Source organism: Agelaius phoeniceus, chromosome 8 (genome assembly GCF_051311805.1).
Source record: "Agelaius phoeniceus isolate bAgePho1 chromosome 8, bAgePho1.hap1, whole genome shotgun sequence".
Classification (NCBI taxonomy): domain Eukaryota; kingdom Metazoa; phylum Chordata; class Aves; order Passeriformes; family Icteridae; genus Agelaius; species Agelaius phoeniceus.
In genome coordinates, this window is record NC_135272.1 from 27,930,169 (window position 1) to 27,947,656 (window position 17,488).

Below are 17,488 nucleotides of genomic sequence, written 5' to 3' on the forward strand. Positions count from 1 at the left end.
AGGGGCTGAGGCAGTGCACTGGGAGCCCGGGTTTATGGGCTGCCCACTGTGGGCACTGGTGGTCCTGGCTGTGTGCCCTGCTCTGGGCTGATGCCCATCTGCCCACCCTGTGTCCCCTACCCCTGCCTTCCAAGTGTAACTTGCCATCATCGATCCACCGTGACAATGTCCTCTGAGTCACATTCTCGCCTGCAGGAGTAGAGGGCAAAGGCCAAGTTCTTAGTTTTCATAAAAAACTAATTAGACGACTCCCATCGAAAAAGGGTCAATAAAGCTGATCAGGGGCTGCACAGATGGAACTAGTAAAACCCTTGTGACCTTTGCACGGAGCAAGTGGGCTGGACTGCCCCTGCCCTCTGGGAGCTGCCCACTTGGTGCTAGCTGGACACTTGCATCCCTGTCACCCAGTGACACTCTGGCACAGGGCAGGTCCCTTGGGCACCTGGATGCAGTGGTGGTTCCTGCACAGCTGGGTATGGCTCCTGCACCCCATAACGTTGCACTCGGGGGCAGAGCAAGTGCCCCAGGGCCCCGCAGAGCCACACTGGCTCCATTCTGTAGCCAAGATGCTCCAAATGCAGTGGCAGCTGTGTGGGTACAGTGTGCCAGGCTACAGAGTGGGGTGACAGGTGCCAGTGGGAGGTAGTGGTGACTGTCACCCTGCACTGGGCAGAAAACTGCATGGGGTGCACCCATGGATAAGGCCCAGCTGTGATGGGCTGGTGGGATCCTCAGGGCAGAGCTGCCTTGGGGCACAGGTGGTGGTGGTGGAACTGGTGCCCACCCACAGTGCCCATGCTGGAGAGTGGGGCAGTGCTCCCAGCAGCAGGGAACCTTGACCTTTCACAGCCAAAACCCCTTTTATGGGGAGCATGGATGTGCCATACTCCAGGGAGCACCCTACTCCCACATATCCAGGCAGCACTCCCCTCCCTCTGCCCCCCATACAAACTTGCACATGCATGGGCACAGCCCGGGCTCCTTTACCCCCAAACTTTATTCATGTGGCACATTTACAGCAAGGATTGGAATAACTAGACAATGAAAATGCTGGGGTTGCATTATCGGTTGGTTTAACTGGAACACCACACACCATGCAGTCATGTACCGCCAAGTTCAGTGCCTGTATTGCCCTTCTGGCTGCCGTCACCGGCTTCGCTCCAGGCCATGCATGCACGGGCCTGGGGCTGCAGCCTCCCTGCAGGTCAGTGCCCGGACGAGGGCTCCATTCAGCAGGGCCCCGGGGCTGGGTGACACTGAGAGGACGTGCGCCCTCAGCCCGCCCCACGGCTCCCCCCAACCGCCCTGGCCAGCCGGGAGCCCACCCAGCCGGAGGGGATGTGCTCGGCAACTCTCTCAGGCAACAAGCCAGCTGCTGCTGAGCGTCCGCGGGGACCTGTGAGGGGCACAGCACGTGGGGGGCTGAGCCTCAGCTCGGAACCGAGGGAGGTTGGTGGGGAGCACGCTCAGGGGCCTGGGGCAATTTGCAGCTCCCCCGCTCAGGTACCTGTGGGCCGGGGGCCAGCGCGCGCTGGCACGTCCACCACCGGACACGGACACGGTGCTGTGGCGGGCCTGTCCCCCATGGAGCTGGAATTGATCGGCGGGGACGAGGCGGGGCTGGGCATCCCACCCAGCCCCGCAAGAGGCACGAGCAGACGGAACGGGGACGGGACGGGGCTCCATGCGGACACTGTCACCTCCCTCCTGCCGCCCGCCTGTCCGCTGGGCCCCTGCCTCACTGAAGGGAGCCCTCCGGGACCCTGCAGCCCACGATGGGGCTGCCAGGGGCTCTGCAGCGGAGAATACAGGCACTTCACCTTGAACATAAAGAGACGGATCGCGTTTGTCACATACAGGAGTCAGAGAGGGGTTAGTGTTGACTCAAAATGGGGAAAAGGCGCTCAGGGGAGAGGCGGGGTGGGGAGCTGGCGGGGAGGGCGAGGGGCCGTCCGGACACACTGAGCCTCCGTGAGTGCTGCCCGAGTGCAGGCACACACCGGCATCGCTGCAGCAGCCGTCGAGGCCTGAAAACATAAAACCAGAGAAGAGAAAGAAGAAGGGAAGGTGGGTATGGCCCATGCCAGGGTGGAGATGGGGGATGCTCTGGCTACGGGGCGGGAGAGGGAGGACGGGGTGGGATATGGAGGGAGGGACGGAAATCAGGAGCCAAAGAAAAAGAACGAACTACAAGTCTAAAATGTGGTGCAAGCGCCCTACGCGGCTGTCCGCTAGCATGGCATAATGTCCGGAGCAGCCCAGAGAGGGAGTCACATCAGGTCTACACAGATTTGCCTTCCCATATATACAACCTCTACTGGAGTTAACAGCTGAAATTGAGATTTTTTTTGTGTCGGTTCCTCTGGTCTCGGTTGCCGGGTTTTTTTTTAATGCTGGAGCCCGTCCTCCCCGCCTCGCCGGCACCGGGCGCATGCAGCCCTTGCCTGGCTTGCCTCGGGGATCAAAAAGGTTTGGAGGTCTGCTTGAAGATGAAGCCTCTATGGGCCAGTGTCTTCATGATGTTGGCAATGTTCTTGCAGTCGTCTAAAGAGAAAGCACAGAGATACTGCGTTAGAGACATCATCCAAACAAGAGCCGCTCTAGCAAGTTTTGAATCCCATGCCGGGCCTGTGTCCTCACCAGTCCAGGTACTCTGTCCCATGGACCTTGCAGTGATGTGGTGTGATTGCAGAGTTCCCAGTCCCAGCACTGGCCATCTGCATCCCAGAATGACCCAGTGCTGCGCTGAGATGGATCCATGCCCTGGACCTGAAGGTCAGGGTCATCCATGTCCCCACCAGAGCCAGCCCGTGGTGCCTCCCTGTGCTCACCGACCAGAGTTTGACAAGTGGCAGGTGGCTGGGATGGCAAGCCACAGCCACTCCTGGTGCTGGGCCGTGGCAGAGCAGCCAGATGGGAAAGGGGAAGGCTCTGGTGTTATTTACCTGGGACTAAACTCAGGCACCGTTTGCTAAAATAGAAGCTGGGCTTAAATTGATTCCTAGTGTCTATATTTCATGTTGAAAATTGGCTTGTAAATCCATGTTTTGATCTATGAGGGCCGTCTCCTTAAGAAAAAGCAAGAGTAAATGTGTAATTTCTCCCTTGACAGCACACGGCGCAGAGGCGATCCTTCTTCCCGCTCCCCTCCGTTTCGGGACAGCTCCACTCGTTCCGATTACCACTCTTTCTTCCTCGCCCCACGCCTTGATGTCTCCATTTCATTACCGCCCGCCCATTTATCAAGCTGTTACCGTAAGGGTGACTTTGCCCACTTGCGTGTGGCAGCGGGGCCTGGCTGACACGGGGAGAGGGTGCCCCGGGAGGGGGGTGCAGGCAAGGCCCCCCTCTCCCCGCTGCTGCTCGATGGATGTTGTGGTGGAGGGAAGGCTGCATCATTACTGATGTGTAAATGATAAAGAAGCCTCCACATCCATCTCCCAACTGTAAATCCAGGGAGTGCTTTATAATCAAGCTACAGCGATAATAATGTGAAATTAGGTCTCTCTATCAACGGGAGGAGGCCTTTTAATCACAGCTTAAAGGGTGCAAACGCTGTTTATCATAATTGAACTGTATCCGGGCTAATTGTGGCCATATTTCACTGTCTAGGAGACAGCAGGCTGCCTGCTGACAGTGCCGCGTGCCGGATTGAGGGCCCCCCGCAGCCGGGCAGCGCTGTCCTGCTGCCAGGCATCTGCCCGCAGGGATGGGCTGCCCGGCCCCCTGGATGCTCCCTGCCACACCAGCAGCACTGCCCACCCCCCTGTGCCCAGTGACCCGCTGGCAAAGCCATCTCCTGTCCCCCAGCATCTGTTGGAGGTTCAGGACTTTCCCCACGCACAGCTCCCCTTGGGCTGCCATGAGCTGCCAGGTTCCTGGCTGATGGCTGGCAGTGAAAGAGGTAACATCTCCATCAGTGCCACCTGCCTCTGGAGCGTCCCCTGAGACCCTCTCGTGGCAGCCCTTCCTGTCACTTGTGTGCCAAACAGGGGACAGCAGCTGGGCATGAGGACAGCCCAACAAAGGAGGGGGGTCCCCAGCCCACTGGGTGGCATGGGGGCAGAGGTGAGCCCATCTCTCTGTGCCTCTGTCCTCTCTGCTGCCCAAGGTGACACTGACGGCTGCACAAGGCCCCTGGAGGTGACAGGTGTCCTGCCCAGCCAAGCCACAATGCCAGCTCCTGCTGCTGTCACTTGTTCCCACTCAAGCTATTCCCTCACTGTCCTTAGGAACACCTGCTGCACCTCATCCCCCAGACAACTGAGCCCCTTGGAAAATCCTCAGCCCTTGGAGCCAGCTGCCCTGGGATCTACCAGGGTAACAATGGCTTAAAAGCTGGGGAAACGGAGGAAAGAGGAGTGCAACTGTCTGAGGTAAAAGTATCCCTACCCAGCCAGCCCTGGCCTGGTTCCCCCCAAAAAGTAACAGCAAAGCAAATCTTGGAGCTGTGGCAGGTGGGTGGCAAGTGAGCAGTCTGGATGTGAAAGCACAGCCCCAGTTGTCCCACTGCCAACCTCACAGCCTGCAGCCTTCCCCGAGCTGGAGTGGGCACTGGGGCTTGACTATTGCTCCGTATTGCTGAGGGGGAACTGCACAGAGACCTGGGCAGCTGCCAGACAGGCAGTGAGACCCCACGGCACTTCCTGGGACTCCCAAGCTGGTGCCTGGGGATACCGTCTGTGACCGCTGTCTGCTTCCTGCACCCCATCATTTGTCTCCCCAAAACCCCAGTGTGCTCTGTTGCCAGGTGGCAGCGCTGGGAGATACCCTGAACTCTGAGCTGCCACCTTGCAAAATTGGTGGGACCCTCTTGGGTCAATGCCACCCACATGGCCATGCTGCCAGTGCTGTCCTTGCTGTCCCAAACGATGCCACGGCCCCTGGCAGCGAGTGTGCCAAGCTCGTCATACATCATTTAGTGAGACTCATTCCAAATCAGCGCTAAGGTAAACACTCTTATTATAATTATCCATGTAAAAAAAAATCAACAACAGTAGAACAACTTTCTAATATGCAATTACAGCCATCTATTGATTTTACAATGTAATCCGCTCCGATTGATTTAATAACACAATTATAGGCTGGCTCTCGGGATATTAGAGTGGGAGATTTTCATAAACTCCAAAGCAAAAAACTAAGCGGCTTTTAAAACAACACAGTCAGATGGCTGTTTGGGGAATTATTAACAATATGAAATCCTCTAAATCTGGCCGTCGTTACCTTGTGAAAGGAATTTCTATTACAAAAATGGCAATTGACAGCCTAAGAGAGCGCAACCGGTATTGCTCTGCTGCTTTTCAGTGCTTAATCCATGGCAGAGGTGACCACGGGGCAGGGGACAAGCAGAGTCCGAGGCTGGCAGGAGGGCACAGGCAGCCCTGCCCACGCTGCAGCCCCCACCCAGCCCAGCTCTCCCTGGGGGGCACATGGCTGTGGTGGTGCTGCCCTGGCACCCAGGCTGGCACCCACCAACCTGCACTGTCTGGTGCCCCTACCTGGGGCTGGGGAGGCTGGCAGATTGCAGAGCTCCCCAGCTTGATCCCTATCCTGGCCCACTGGGTGTGTCCCAGCCCCAGACACCTGCAGGGGCCCGAGGGGTGCCCAGCTGTGCCCCAGGGCTGAGCAGGGTGATGGGTGAAGGTGGTCCCAGGCTGATGGCCAGCATTGCTCTGCACAGGCGCACACATGCGCGCGCGCCCCCGCTCTCCTCCCGCTCACTCCCTCAATGTATTCCCGACTTTATGGGCACATTTTTCTTGTCAAGCTGACAGGGTTGCTAAGTGGATTTCTCCCTGATATGCGGACGGATTATCACATTACTCCAATGTCCTACACAAACATATTACTTTATATTCAATAGCCCTAATGAATATAAACTGCTTTTTCTTTTTTTTGGGGTGGGGGGTAATCTATAGATTTTTAATGAGGGCACTATTAACTCCCTCCTCTTTAAAACAGACTTAGGTGCAGCCTCTGAGTAGAAAATCAATGGTGTTATTGTAGGAATATTGTATATTGATATTGTAATAATAAGATGCAATTGATTTAGGGGTGTTGTGCGGTGTGTGTGAAAGGGGTGAGCCTGGGGTTATCATGCAAACAGAGCAGTGGCTCTGCCCTGCATCCCTGCCCCTCACCTTGCTGTGCTGCTTCCGAGCATCGCCCCATGTCCCCCTGCAGTGGCCCAGGGTGGCTGGGGTTGAAGTGCCCTGAGGTGCTGGGTTCCAGGGCTGTCTACCCCTGGGACTCTTGGGTCCAGTTGCCAGTGCAGTGTGGGGTAATGTGACACCCCAGCCTCCACTCACCCTGGCTGGCTTAGCCCACCAGGTTTTAACCCTCCCACCCCTGTGTTTCAGCATTACCCACTGTGACACCACATTTCAGCACTTTCCAGGTCCTGCCAAGCTCTCGCTGCAGTGACAGCCAAGGACAGTGACACGTGCACATGCATGGGCCAGCAGGACGCTCTCCTAAGTTTAGGCTGGAGTTTGTGGCCGTTCAGCATCACTGGCTGCCTTGTCATTGGAGGGGCACAGACATTCTCATTGCACTCCTCTGCTGAGATGGCAGCAGAAAGCCCCCAGCCCATGGCACTGGGCTGGCTGCCTGGCATGTGCCCTCCCACCAGCCACTGCATGGCAGCACTGCTGCGAACCCAGCATGAGTTTGAGGATTCCATCAGCAGGAGTCTGTGCTGCTGGAGCGGGCTGCTGGGAGCAGCAATGCTCACTCCAGGAGAGCATCACCTCCACACCCAGCCCAGACACTGGAGAGAAGAGTAGGGGCTCTGTGTGCTGCCCTGCCAGCATTTCTCCCACTTCTCCCACCTCCCCACAGGACCAAACCACACAGACACCTCCACACGGGGGCTCAGGGGGCTGAGCGCTGCTGCAGCCGCTGTGCACTGGGCCGAGACGCTTCCGGAGCACGGAGGGAGCTTTTCCATCCCAGCAGCTGCCCCGCTGGGCTGTGGGTGGTCAGGGACTGCAGGGCCCCCCCAAACGTGCTCATTTGGAGGCAACCCCACTGCACCTGTGCTATGGCCGGGAAGACGGATCACCCCCGGCCCGAGCTGAGCAGGTCCATATTTAAACTGTCCCCATGCTTTATGGGCTGTACCAGAACTGATGCTCAGGCGCCGAGGGGCCATTTGTCAATGTTCTAATGGCAGATTACTGTTAATGAATAATATCACTGCTGCCTTTGTATAACAGCTCCCTGCAAAGCGGAAACAGGCCCGCCCGGCCACTGCCACCCGCAGCGTCCCCACCGCCGCCCCTGGGTGACAGCAGGTGGCCCTGTGAGCAGCGGCTGCTGTATGGATCTCAGAGATCTCATGGAGTCTGGCACTGCTGCTGGCGTCCCCAGCAATCGTGAATGGGAGCACTGGGTGCTGTGTCCCCTCAGTGGGCTGTGCTGCTCCCTGTGAGCAGGGATGTCACTGTCAGGGCAGGGAGTGACAGCATTTTCCCAGCACACAGAGCTCTTGTGTCACTCACCGTGTCCACACTGCAGCTGGGGGGAGTTTGTGTCAGATCTGAATCCATCCCCACCATGACACGCTGGGCAAGGTGGGGACACCAGGATGCCCGCATAGTGGTGACAAGGACGTGTCAGAACCAAGTGCTCCCAGCTCCCAGGGATGCACAGGGATGCCAGGGATGGTCCTGCCGAGCTGGTCCCTAATTAATGGCCTCATAATCCCGCACACGGGGCAAGGGGCTGAGCGTGTCCCGCACAGCCGGCAGGTATATTAGGTGGAGCTGACAGCGACGTGCAGAATATTAAGAATAACTTACCTCATTATCTGCAATTACGTTACTGCCACACACCTCATTTCTTCATGAAGAAAAGAAAATTAGTTTTATATTGACTTCATCCCAGTGCCTCCCTGCCTGCCCCGCCACAGAGTGCCCGCACAGGCTCTGATGAGGGGTTGGACACAATTCATACTCATCCTCCTTCACCCTGTGTCTGTCCCAGAGGGACATGATGCCTGTCCCACTCCCTGCACACTGGGGTCAGCAAGACCTCCAAATCCAGTTTACCCCAGCAGGGACACTTGGAGCAGGGAGGGCCCGTCTCTGGCAGTTCCCAGCTCAGTAGGAAGAGCAGCAAAAGGAGACCAGTCTTGACCATCAACCTGCTGCCTTGGGCACTTTCTGCCACCCAGGCTGGTCACTGTCACCCTGTGGGAGACAGGATGCTTCCTCCCATCCTCTGCACTGGGAACCACTCTTCCCATCATGCACCCACCATGCTGACCCTCTTCCAGGGCAGAGCTGGGTGGCTGGGGCCTCTGCACTGCCAAGACACCCAGCTGCTAGACACCTTCCAGCCCCACAGGCTGCTGGACAGCCTGGCACAGGCGATGCCATGTGGGCAAACCACGACAGCTGGGGCATCCCTGCTGGAGGGAATGGGCAGCAGGGACTGAGCTTGCAATGTACCCCACAACTCCTGGAGCCATGAGCCCAAAGGGCACCAATGTTGCTGGGGCCAAGGGTGACTCAGGGTGCACAGAGACCTCAGCCTCTGCCTGTTCCTTGCCCTTCAGCCTCTGTGCCCGTTCCTGCACATGCAGCATCCCTGGCTGGCAGCCTTCCCTAGCAAACAAAGCGAATGCTGCCATCACCCCGCTCCTGGCTGTGGCCACTCACCGTCCAGGAGAGAAGGGGAGTGGCGTGCACAGCAATACAGGGCAAAAAGCCAATTTCATCTTTATTAGAAGGAGATTTCTCTTTTCGTAATAAGCACACTTCAAATAATTAGCGTGTTTTACGTAATAATGAAATTATGGAAATGCAGGCCACTTATTCAAACAAGTCACCATTACCATATTTTTAAATATTAGACTTAATTAGAGTTTATCACTTCAGAGAAGTACGAGGAGTGGAGATTTTTTTCCTTTACAAAAAAAATCCTCATAAAGTGTTTATTAAGAGCGGGTAAGAAGGGGATAATGATCTGTTTGGAAATTAAGGCAATCAAACATTTAATGCTCTGCACTCCTGTAGGCAAAAGCATTCAAATGAGTCAATTATACATCCATTATCCAGGCACGATTAAACAAGGCAGGACGGGGAATTTGTCCTCCGCATCATGCGATTGTCGCGAGGACTTATGTCCACTTAAAGGCAGCTAATAAAACACTAAACTTGGGAAGAAGACGAAAAGAGGACTGAGCCAAGGGAAGAAAAGGGAAGAGAGGCAGCGGGTCAGCAGGACTGCAGAGGGGTGAGGGTGGGAGGTGGGCAAGGATGGAGCTGTGTCTACATCCCAGCCCTTCATAAATCAAAGTAATTAAGTTAACATGAAAATCAACTTCACCATCCCGTTAAATTACAGCATTTGCATATTAGGACTCAAATGAAGTAGGTAGCAGGCAAGGGGGCTGGGAGGGGAGGAGGAAGTGGGGGGGTCAGGGGAGAAGGATGGGGAGAACAGTGCACCAAAAAGGGAACCATTTATTATGGTGAATAACTAATTTCAGAATTTATAGCGCTGAATTTTCGTTCCTGTGCCATTTATATTACAGAAGGAAATTAAGGGGCGGGCAGGAGGCTGGCTGGACATCTTTCTGCGTTATTGCTTGTCTGCCATTTGCAAATCATTATTAATTGTGGCCCGTGTCGCTGGTGCAGCAGGGCAGGGTGCCTGGACAGCCAGAGCAGACACACATATCTCTTCATCAGGACCCCAGCCGCTAGCCCTGGAGAGCCAATTACCCCTCCCTGATTGGTATCAGATAAGGAGGGAATTTTTACAAATTAGGGAATAAATAGAATTTCCACACGTGAAGCAGGGAGGGCTTGAGAGGCAGTAATGAAAAACGATACATCACCATCAGCCAGACAACCCTATTCATACGCCGATGCATTACACTCACTACTCATAATCCCAGCGAGTGACAGACATCCGCCGAGCCGCCCGAGCCGGAGGGAGCGCGTCCCGCTGGAGCCGGCCCGCTCCCGCTCCGGAGCACGGAGCTCTCCAGCCACCGCACCCTTGTGGCAGGACAGGGAGGTCCCCGTTCCACCAGCCCCATGGCACAGCCTCTGCCGTGACCTCGAGGGCTGCCCACAGCCCGCACGGCATCGCTCAGCTGTGCAGGCAACGCGGACAGACCTCCTGGCACGGGAGCCATCCATGCTCCGGAGCCCAGCAGGACAAACCTCCAAACTCAGCCCCGCGTTTGGTGGTTAAAGACATCCAGCTGAATCCAAGCCTCTCACCAGTCTCCTACACCCCTGTGGGTAAAGCACATCATCCCCAAAATTATCCAGTCCAAATTGTGACCTGAAGAAGACTGCCCCTTCCCTTGGTGGCTCACAGCAGCATCCTGCTATTACAGGATCCCTACCCAATTTCTGAATTGTACTTGTCTTTTTGTACTCTTCAGTTCCCAAATCAGCCCCCACAACTCTCAGCTTTGCTGCTCAGCCAGTCCTGGGTACCCCAGAGCAGTGAAATCCCTGTGTCACCTTGTGAGCAGCGCTGGGCTCAGAAATGCCACAGGAGCAAAGGATGCGCTCCTATATGGCTCTGCTCCATTAAGAATGGTAGCAGGATAGAATATCCCCATTTCCCTTAAGCTGCTGAGGCAGCCCCAACACCAGCCCTTGCTCAGGGCAGCCCCAGAGCCACCAGCTGCCTGTGTCCCCCACATGAGCACACCCACTTCCAGACGGTGGCAGCTCCCTGTGGCAGCACAGTCCTTTTCCTGGGCTGTGACAGTGCTGGATGGCCCTGGGAAAACAGCAGGCATCCAGCTAAGGGGGCCTGGCATGTGGCTGGCCTCAGAAAGAGCAAATCCTGGAAGTGCAGGGACCCTGGTGACATTGGTGAGCCCAGCCTGCTCTGTGCTCCCCAGCACCGGAGCCGCGCGCCTCCGTGCCTGTAATTAGCTCTCCCTTATGACAAGCACGTCACTAAACAAAATGCTGGGCAGATCAATCCTGCCTGTAAGTCACGCAGCCTTTAATTTATTCAGCATACAATGTCGCTCCACCGCTGGCTTCCTGTAATTTATACCGTACACTGTCGTGTATTATTTAACTCGTCTGAGTGTTTTACAGCTCCCCTCAAAGTCGCCATGCAAAATAAAGTCACGGCGGGGCACTGGCAAGGAGCAGGGAAGGTGCAAACTGCTTTCTTGCTGATATGGGACCCCTGGCCTGGCTCAGGGACAAGGTGATGGTGACAAGTTGCTGCAGAAGTTGGTGGCTTGGACCCTCCTTGTGGGTGGGAATGAGAATGGAAGATGGAGCCCCAGAGGAGCCCAGTAAAGGGCTCCAGTGCTGGTGATTCCTTGGAGGAGGAAAGAATGCTGCCAGGCGGGAGAGGGCAGCAGGACTCTTGTCTGGCCCTGAAAGCAGGAGAGAGGTTCTACCCCAAAACTGGGGTAAGGACTGGGGTTAGACCGGGCTGAGAGGTGGCCAGTAGCTGGTGCAGCTGCTCTGAGCAGTTCATCAAGGGCTTGTCTTTGGCCGTGCAGCTGAATGGAAACAGTCAGTGATGTAGAGCTGGATATCCTCCGCAGGGAAGGTTAAAACCTCTGTTCAGTGTAAAGTTGCCATATCTAAGCACTTATGATCATGATATTTATGGCTAGTTTATTCCAGGCAGTTAAAGGCAGCAGTAGTTATCCACAGATAAAGGGAATTCGACTCCCTTGACACCTTTTCTCCCTGCAGTGAAGGCATGCCTGGCAGAGCTGGGTGCTCGTGGTGTTGTAACTCATCTGATGGTCCCTGCCTGAGGCAGCACGGGGGCCAGACATGCAGATGTTTGGCATGGCAGGGATGGTGGCTCTGTTTCTCCTGTGTGGGAGCTGTGGGCACATAGGAGATGCTGTGTCCCTGCCCCTGACTGATGCTGCTGGGGCCAGGTGGTACCTGGGCTGCAGGGAACAGTTTGGTTTGACCTCCACCACTGCTGTTGGCTCTGTTCCACATCCAGCTCCTGACATCCAGTCCCTTCACTGGGATTGGGACCCTAATTAGGGAGAAATTTCAAGGTAGAGATGAGTGAGTTTATAAAGCTGAGTTTCTCCTGCCTGAGTGACATGAGATGTCAGAGAAAGGAAATAAAAGGCGAGAATGCAATTCCAGTGCTGCCAAGAGTGTGTCGCAAGTCCTAATGGAAAGTTCTCCTGCTCTTTAAAGCTTGGTCAGATGGCCTAGTTATAGCTTTAAAAGGACCAAGAATCAAACTGCGATGCTGCACTCGAAGCCTTCAAATAAAGCGAGCTGTGTTTCTGCAAGTCCGGCGAGGCAGAGGCAGGCGATTACACAGAGGAGGGCAGGTCTCTCTATCTTGGAGGGAGACCTACCTATTTTTAAACATTAGCTCTAAATCAGCAGCTCACCTCTTTGTCTAACCCAAACCCTCTCTCGCCTTCTGGAGGAGAGATCAAACACCAGCCCTGCTGCCATTGTTTCTCTCCCAGCGAGATGGATGCGGGACTGTAATCTTCCCACAAAGCTGCACGCTTCAAAGGTATCAAAAGTGCTTATTAAAAGTCCTTGGAAAGTAATTTAATAACATCCCAAAAGGCTGGAAAAATCAGTGCTGGCAGCTCAAAATATAACCTGGCAAAGGAGATGGCCCCCTGTTCAACATGACAGTCTGTGGGAAGCTGCACACAGGGCCAGGGTGCTTGGGCACACAGACCTGCTGCCTCCCTGGGCTGTGCCTGCTCTGCTGCTGTCTGGTCTCCTGTCAGGGAGACAGCCAGGCGAGCCAGAGCGTGGGGGACTCTGTGAGGCCACATGGGACTGTGGCCCCACCAAGGGCTTTGCTGGGCCAGAGATGTCCTCATGTGGTGTGGACAGAGTGCATCTGTCTGCCCCGGCTCTGCTCCCCTTGTTGAGCTGGAGAGTGCTGCACTGCCCCAGAGGAAGGATTTCAGGCTTGCCCCTGGAACATAGAAAGTACTCTGTGGGTTTTCCAGCCATCTCAGCAGCTGCTGGAGCAGCAGCTTTGTGCAAGGTTTGCCCAGACTGCTGGGCTGGAGAGAGCCACCTGCAAAGTGGCTGTGTGACAATCCTTACCTGGCACAGACAGGGATGTCAGCCAGACCTGCAAAGCCATGTAAGAGAGCTGTGTGCTGTGTGAGACAGAGCTGCACATCTCTGCAGGGATGGGTGGTACATGTGCCTTCCCACGAGTGCACACATGCAGCAGGCACGTGCTCACAGCCACAGCAGCATGAGGGCTGTGCTCCTCTCTGTCCCCCAGAGCCAGTCCCTGCTCTGACCTCAGGCAACACACAGGACCCTGGGGCTGCATCCCATCTGAATGGTGCAGGCTCCCGTGGAAAGGGGCAGGGGATGGAAATTAACGCTCCAGCCTCCGTCTCATCCTGCCCATTAGCAGGGCTGTTTTACTCCGGATCATTAAATATGTATATCTTATTACACGCCTTGTTACAGTATTGAGCTCTATTGACTGATAATAAATTCCAAACATCATCCTGGTCATAAATTTATCTGGAGATGATGAAGACTCAATAATCTAGTCATGCAGATAATATGATAGGGCCTTAAAAAAGATCATTACATTATATGCCAAAATTAAAAGTGAAATACACTTTATTAACACTGTTTCCACACTTGGGGCCATTACTTGTTATATCCCCTTTTGCCCTCCCACCCACCTGCATACCATCCCTCAGGTCAGCCAGAAAAGGCAAGACAAGGCAGAGCTGCCACAGCTCTACCCTAGCAGGAACCTGGCAGAAGGGTAAGGCACAGACAGGACGTCCCAGCTTGACTCCAAAGTTGCTGGGTCCTGCCTGGTACAGCATTGCTGCCCTGCCCATTGGGCCATGGCTCCTGAGCATCCAGGTATTTCAACAAACCCCTACCTGATGGGGCCTGCAGGCCCTGGCTGCAGTCATTGGGACAAAAGACAGCCTTGTGTCCCACATTTAGAAGGAAAAAACAACTTTCTGCAGCTTCAGGTCTCCTGAGAAGCTGCCCACCCACTGGGGTTAACCCAACAGCTCCCACCTGGCAGCTTCTCTCCCACAGGCTTGGGCAAGCTGCAGAGCCAAGACAGGGGTCCCCACTCAAGCCAGGCCATGCTGCAGTGTGGCACAGAGAGGTGTGCAGCAGAAATGGGGATGTGGGTGCAGTGGGTGACCCCTCTGAGAGAGGAGGGTGCCCTGCAGGCTCCCAGCACCCCAGTGCCAGTCTCATTGAGCTGTCCCTTGGTGAGATGGTGAGGGCTGGGCAGCTCCCAAGCACCTGCCCCAGGGCCTGGGGTTGGCCCCCTCCTCCCGCTGGCCTTCCAAAGACATTCCTCTCCTTTAATAAGAAGGTCACAGCCATTTAAACTGCTCTGATGAGGGCAGGTGGCTCGTGCCTTCCTGCCTGGCAGGGCTGGCCTGGCCATGCTCCTGCCTGCAGATCAATGGCACACAGCAAGTTTAAAGCATCCCCACCCCAGCCCCCCTTCCTTGGGCCACCTTCCTCTCCAGACACGCAAGGTGACAAGCGCTGGGGGGCCCACGGATCAATGCTGCGACACGGATCGGCTGCCGAGAAAAACCAATTGCAGATCAGATGGAAACCGACTTCTTCTTGTATCTGCCCGGCTCTCTCAGGGATAGATTGGCTGGAGAAATCCGATGGTGAGAAGAGACAAAGGGGGAGGTGATGGGGAGAGGAGGAAAGGGCTGATAATGCTCCTGCCGCGGCTCTAATCTGTGACAGCCCGAGGATTTGCTGAAAACCATTATCACACTGCTCTCCCTTCTCTTGTCCCTGATAAAGCCTCGGCTAATCTGTTTGTTGCAGGTATTGAACAATGCATTTAGCGAAGCAAGGGGTGTGTGTGCCCGCCGAGCAAATTTTTTCCCCCTGCACCTCTGGCCTCACTGAGAGGCGAGAGCAGGGATGGTTTTGGGTGCAGACTTGGTGTGGAGTGTGGGCTGAAGTGCCATGCCTGGCACAGGGAAACATCTCTGCTGACTGCCCTTAGCGAGTTTTGGAAGCGTTTCTCTAGGCACCGTGCTCCATCTTTAAAACGCAATCGCGGAGGGCGGTAGGCGAAGCCCTGGCGATGCAGCAGTGCCCTGACAATCCCAGCAGGAATTCCACTGCACCCCCTGCCACTCCCAGGGGGCACAGAGCCGAGATGGGGTGACACAGGGAGTCTGTACCCCGGGAACAGCTCCCCGGCCACTCATCTGCTGGAGTTGGCTCGGCGAGTGCCTGCCTGTCCCAGTGCTGACCTCGTCCCTCCCCTTTGTGAGAGGCGCTTTCTCCGGGGAGGAGAGATAATTCAGTGGCTGTGAAAGCCCAGACCTGGGGCTCCCGCAGCCGCCTGTTACAAACAGTTCTAGTGGAACATTAATTATAGTAATTTAGCCGTGGAACACTAACTGCAGCCAGTGCAATAGCATTCAGTACATTAGTGGCTATAACCCACTCCTTAAAAAAGACATTTGGTTACTGACAGCTGATAAAATGAGTTGTGAAGCATAACCAAGGGAAAAAAAATAACCAGAAGTGTGCTGGGAACGAGCTGTGGGGTGGAAGGGTGGGGGGTAGCACCCACAGGGTCCTGGGGGTCACAGGAGGTGCAGGCGGAGGGCAGGAGGTGTTGGGGGCCCGCAACAGGCACCGCGCTGCCCGGCACATGGCCCAGGGGCCAGCGGGCTCCCCGTGCCTCGGGCAGGGCAGGGGCACGGCTGCGACTCGGCAGTATGTCAAACAGAAGGACATTTCCTTCTATCTCCCAGCCGCCGCCCCAGGGCACAATCCACCTACATTCAATCTTTACTCCACTACACATGTTTCCTTTCCAGCCTCGGATTATTTTTTATCATCAAATTACTGTGGTGATAAGATGGAGTAGATATGATAGCGAGCAGAGCATCTGTCCTCCCCTCTTTCCCCTGCCTCCCACAGCATTCCTCCTTCCTCCACCACCCCAGCCTCCTACCCAGAGCAGGCAGGGTGATATCCAAATGTCAGGGCGTGAGGACAGACCCCCTGCAGCCTGATTTGCCGGCTGGGACCAACCCGTGGCTGTCAGTAAGTGCCTGGGTGGAGGCGGGCTGCAGGTAGCCATCAAGCTGTCTGGGAAAACTTGCAGGTGCCCTGTCGTGGCGTGGGACCCTGGCAGCAGCCAGAGCCCAGCATCCGCTCCCCACTGCTCTGCTGCAGCACCCTGACTCCCTGAGAGCACCCAGTGCCCCCGGCTGGCACCAGAGGTGTGACAGCACAGTGGCACGGCTGAGGCAGCAGGCACACAGGGAGCCCTGATGCAGGGGTGGCCAGGAGAAGTACAGCCATGCTGCTGCCAGCCCTAGAAGCGCTGCGAGGCCCTGCTGTGATGAATCCTCCCCTTCTCCTTGTTTACTCCAGTCTGCAACAAATGAGTCCCTGTCTGTCCACGGATAGCTCATCTGGAGGAATGCTCTTTCAGACCTCTCCCTCTAATCCCTATTAATTTAAATAATGCTTTCCCACTCTTCTCAAACTATTTATTATTTATCAGGTTTGTTTATTTGTAGCTAACAGGTAGCGCTCAGCATGCGTCCCCGGCACAGGGACAGGGGCTGTTCATCACACTGGCTCCCCTGCCATCCACCATCCGTCAATTACTCCTGCTTCCTTTAATTAGTAATGAGGACTAATATCTCTGCCTGGGATGGTGGCTGAAGCGGAACTTCCTCCGGTGGCATCTGAGCAGCACAAGGGAGGGGATGAAAAATAAATAACTGCGCCAAGCTGTGGCTTCTGCTCCTGACCGAGTGGGGTGCTCGCCAAACCCACACACCCCTTCACAGAGAGAGTCTGGTTCCCTGTACACCAGAGGCTCCTACCAGCAGGGCAGGGGAGGTGATGCCTGCCAGGTGCTGATCCACGGGTGCCCTTTCCTGCACAGCAGGGCCACCCCAAACCACGAGGGAGCCCCTGCTGAGTCCCAGATGCTGAACTCTGCATGGGTATCAGCACAGGGAAGCCTAAATTAAATGCCTATTAGAGCCTCTGGCCTTGTCTGGCAGGCCCGGGGAGCTCTGTATCAGAACATGCCATCCAGAGGCAGCCTAATAGCGAAGGCAGCACATGATATAAATGGAGCCCCTTTGATTTATTGACTGGGAGAAGTTTTTACACGATAGCCCATTAAGACGGACGGCTCTGTTTACAGCCAGGCCATCTAGCTATAGGGACCCTGCACTGGATGGTGTGTTTTGCTATTGCTCTTCAGGCAGACATCTCATTAAGGGGAACAGCATATGGAGCTCTTTGGATCTATACTTCACGAGTCCTGAGGGAGGCTTTTACCATTTTTAATAAGCGGGCAAGGTTAGCAAACCTGCAACGCAGTGACCTCCCCTCCCTGTGCGATGGATCTCCCTGAAACACAGAGAGCCGGACTCACCGGGTGCATGTGGGACTCCATAAATCACCTCCCCACTGCCAGCCAGGGAAACCAGCTGGGGGGGATGGCAATGGGAGTATGG

The 17,488-nt window shown here is 55.5% G+C and overlaps 1 protein-coding gene across 2 annotated transcripts in view; it reads right to left on the reverse strand.

The window, feature by feature from the left end:
* Positions 1 to 979: 979 nt before the first annotated feature.
* ERI3 (ERI1 exoribonuclease family member 3) overlaps positions 980 to 17,488 on the reverse strand; it is a 129,240-nt gene continuing 112,731 nt past the window's right edge. For both annotated transcript variants that reach the window (XM_054638742.2, XM_077182445.1), the window contains exon 8: positions 980 to 2,544. In XM_054638742.2, coding sequence (XP_054494717.1) covers positions 2,462 to 2,544 — 83 coding nt within the window. In that variant the 3' untranslated portion in view covers positions 980 to 2,461. The remainder of the gene's footprint in view (positions 2,545 to 17,488) is intronic.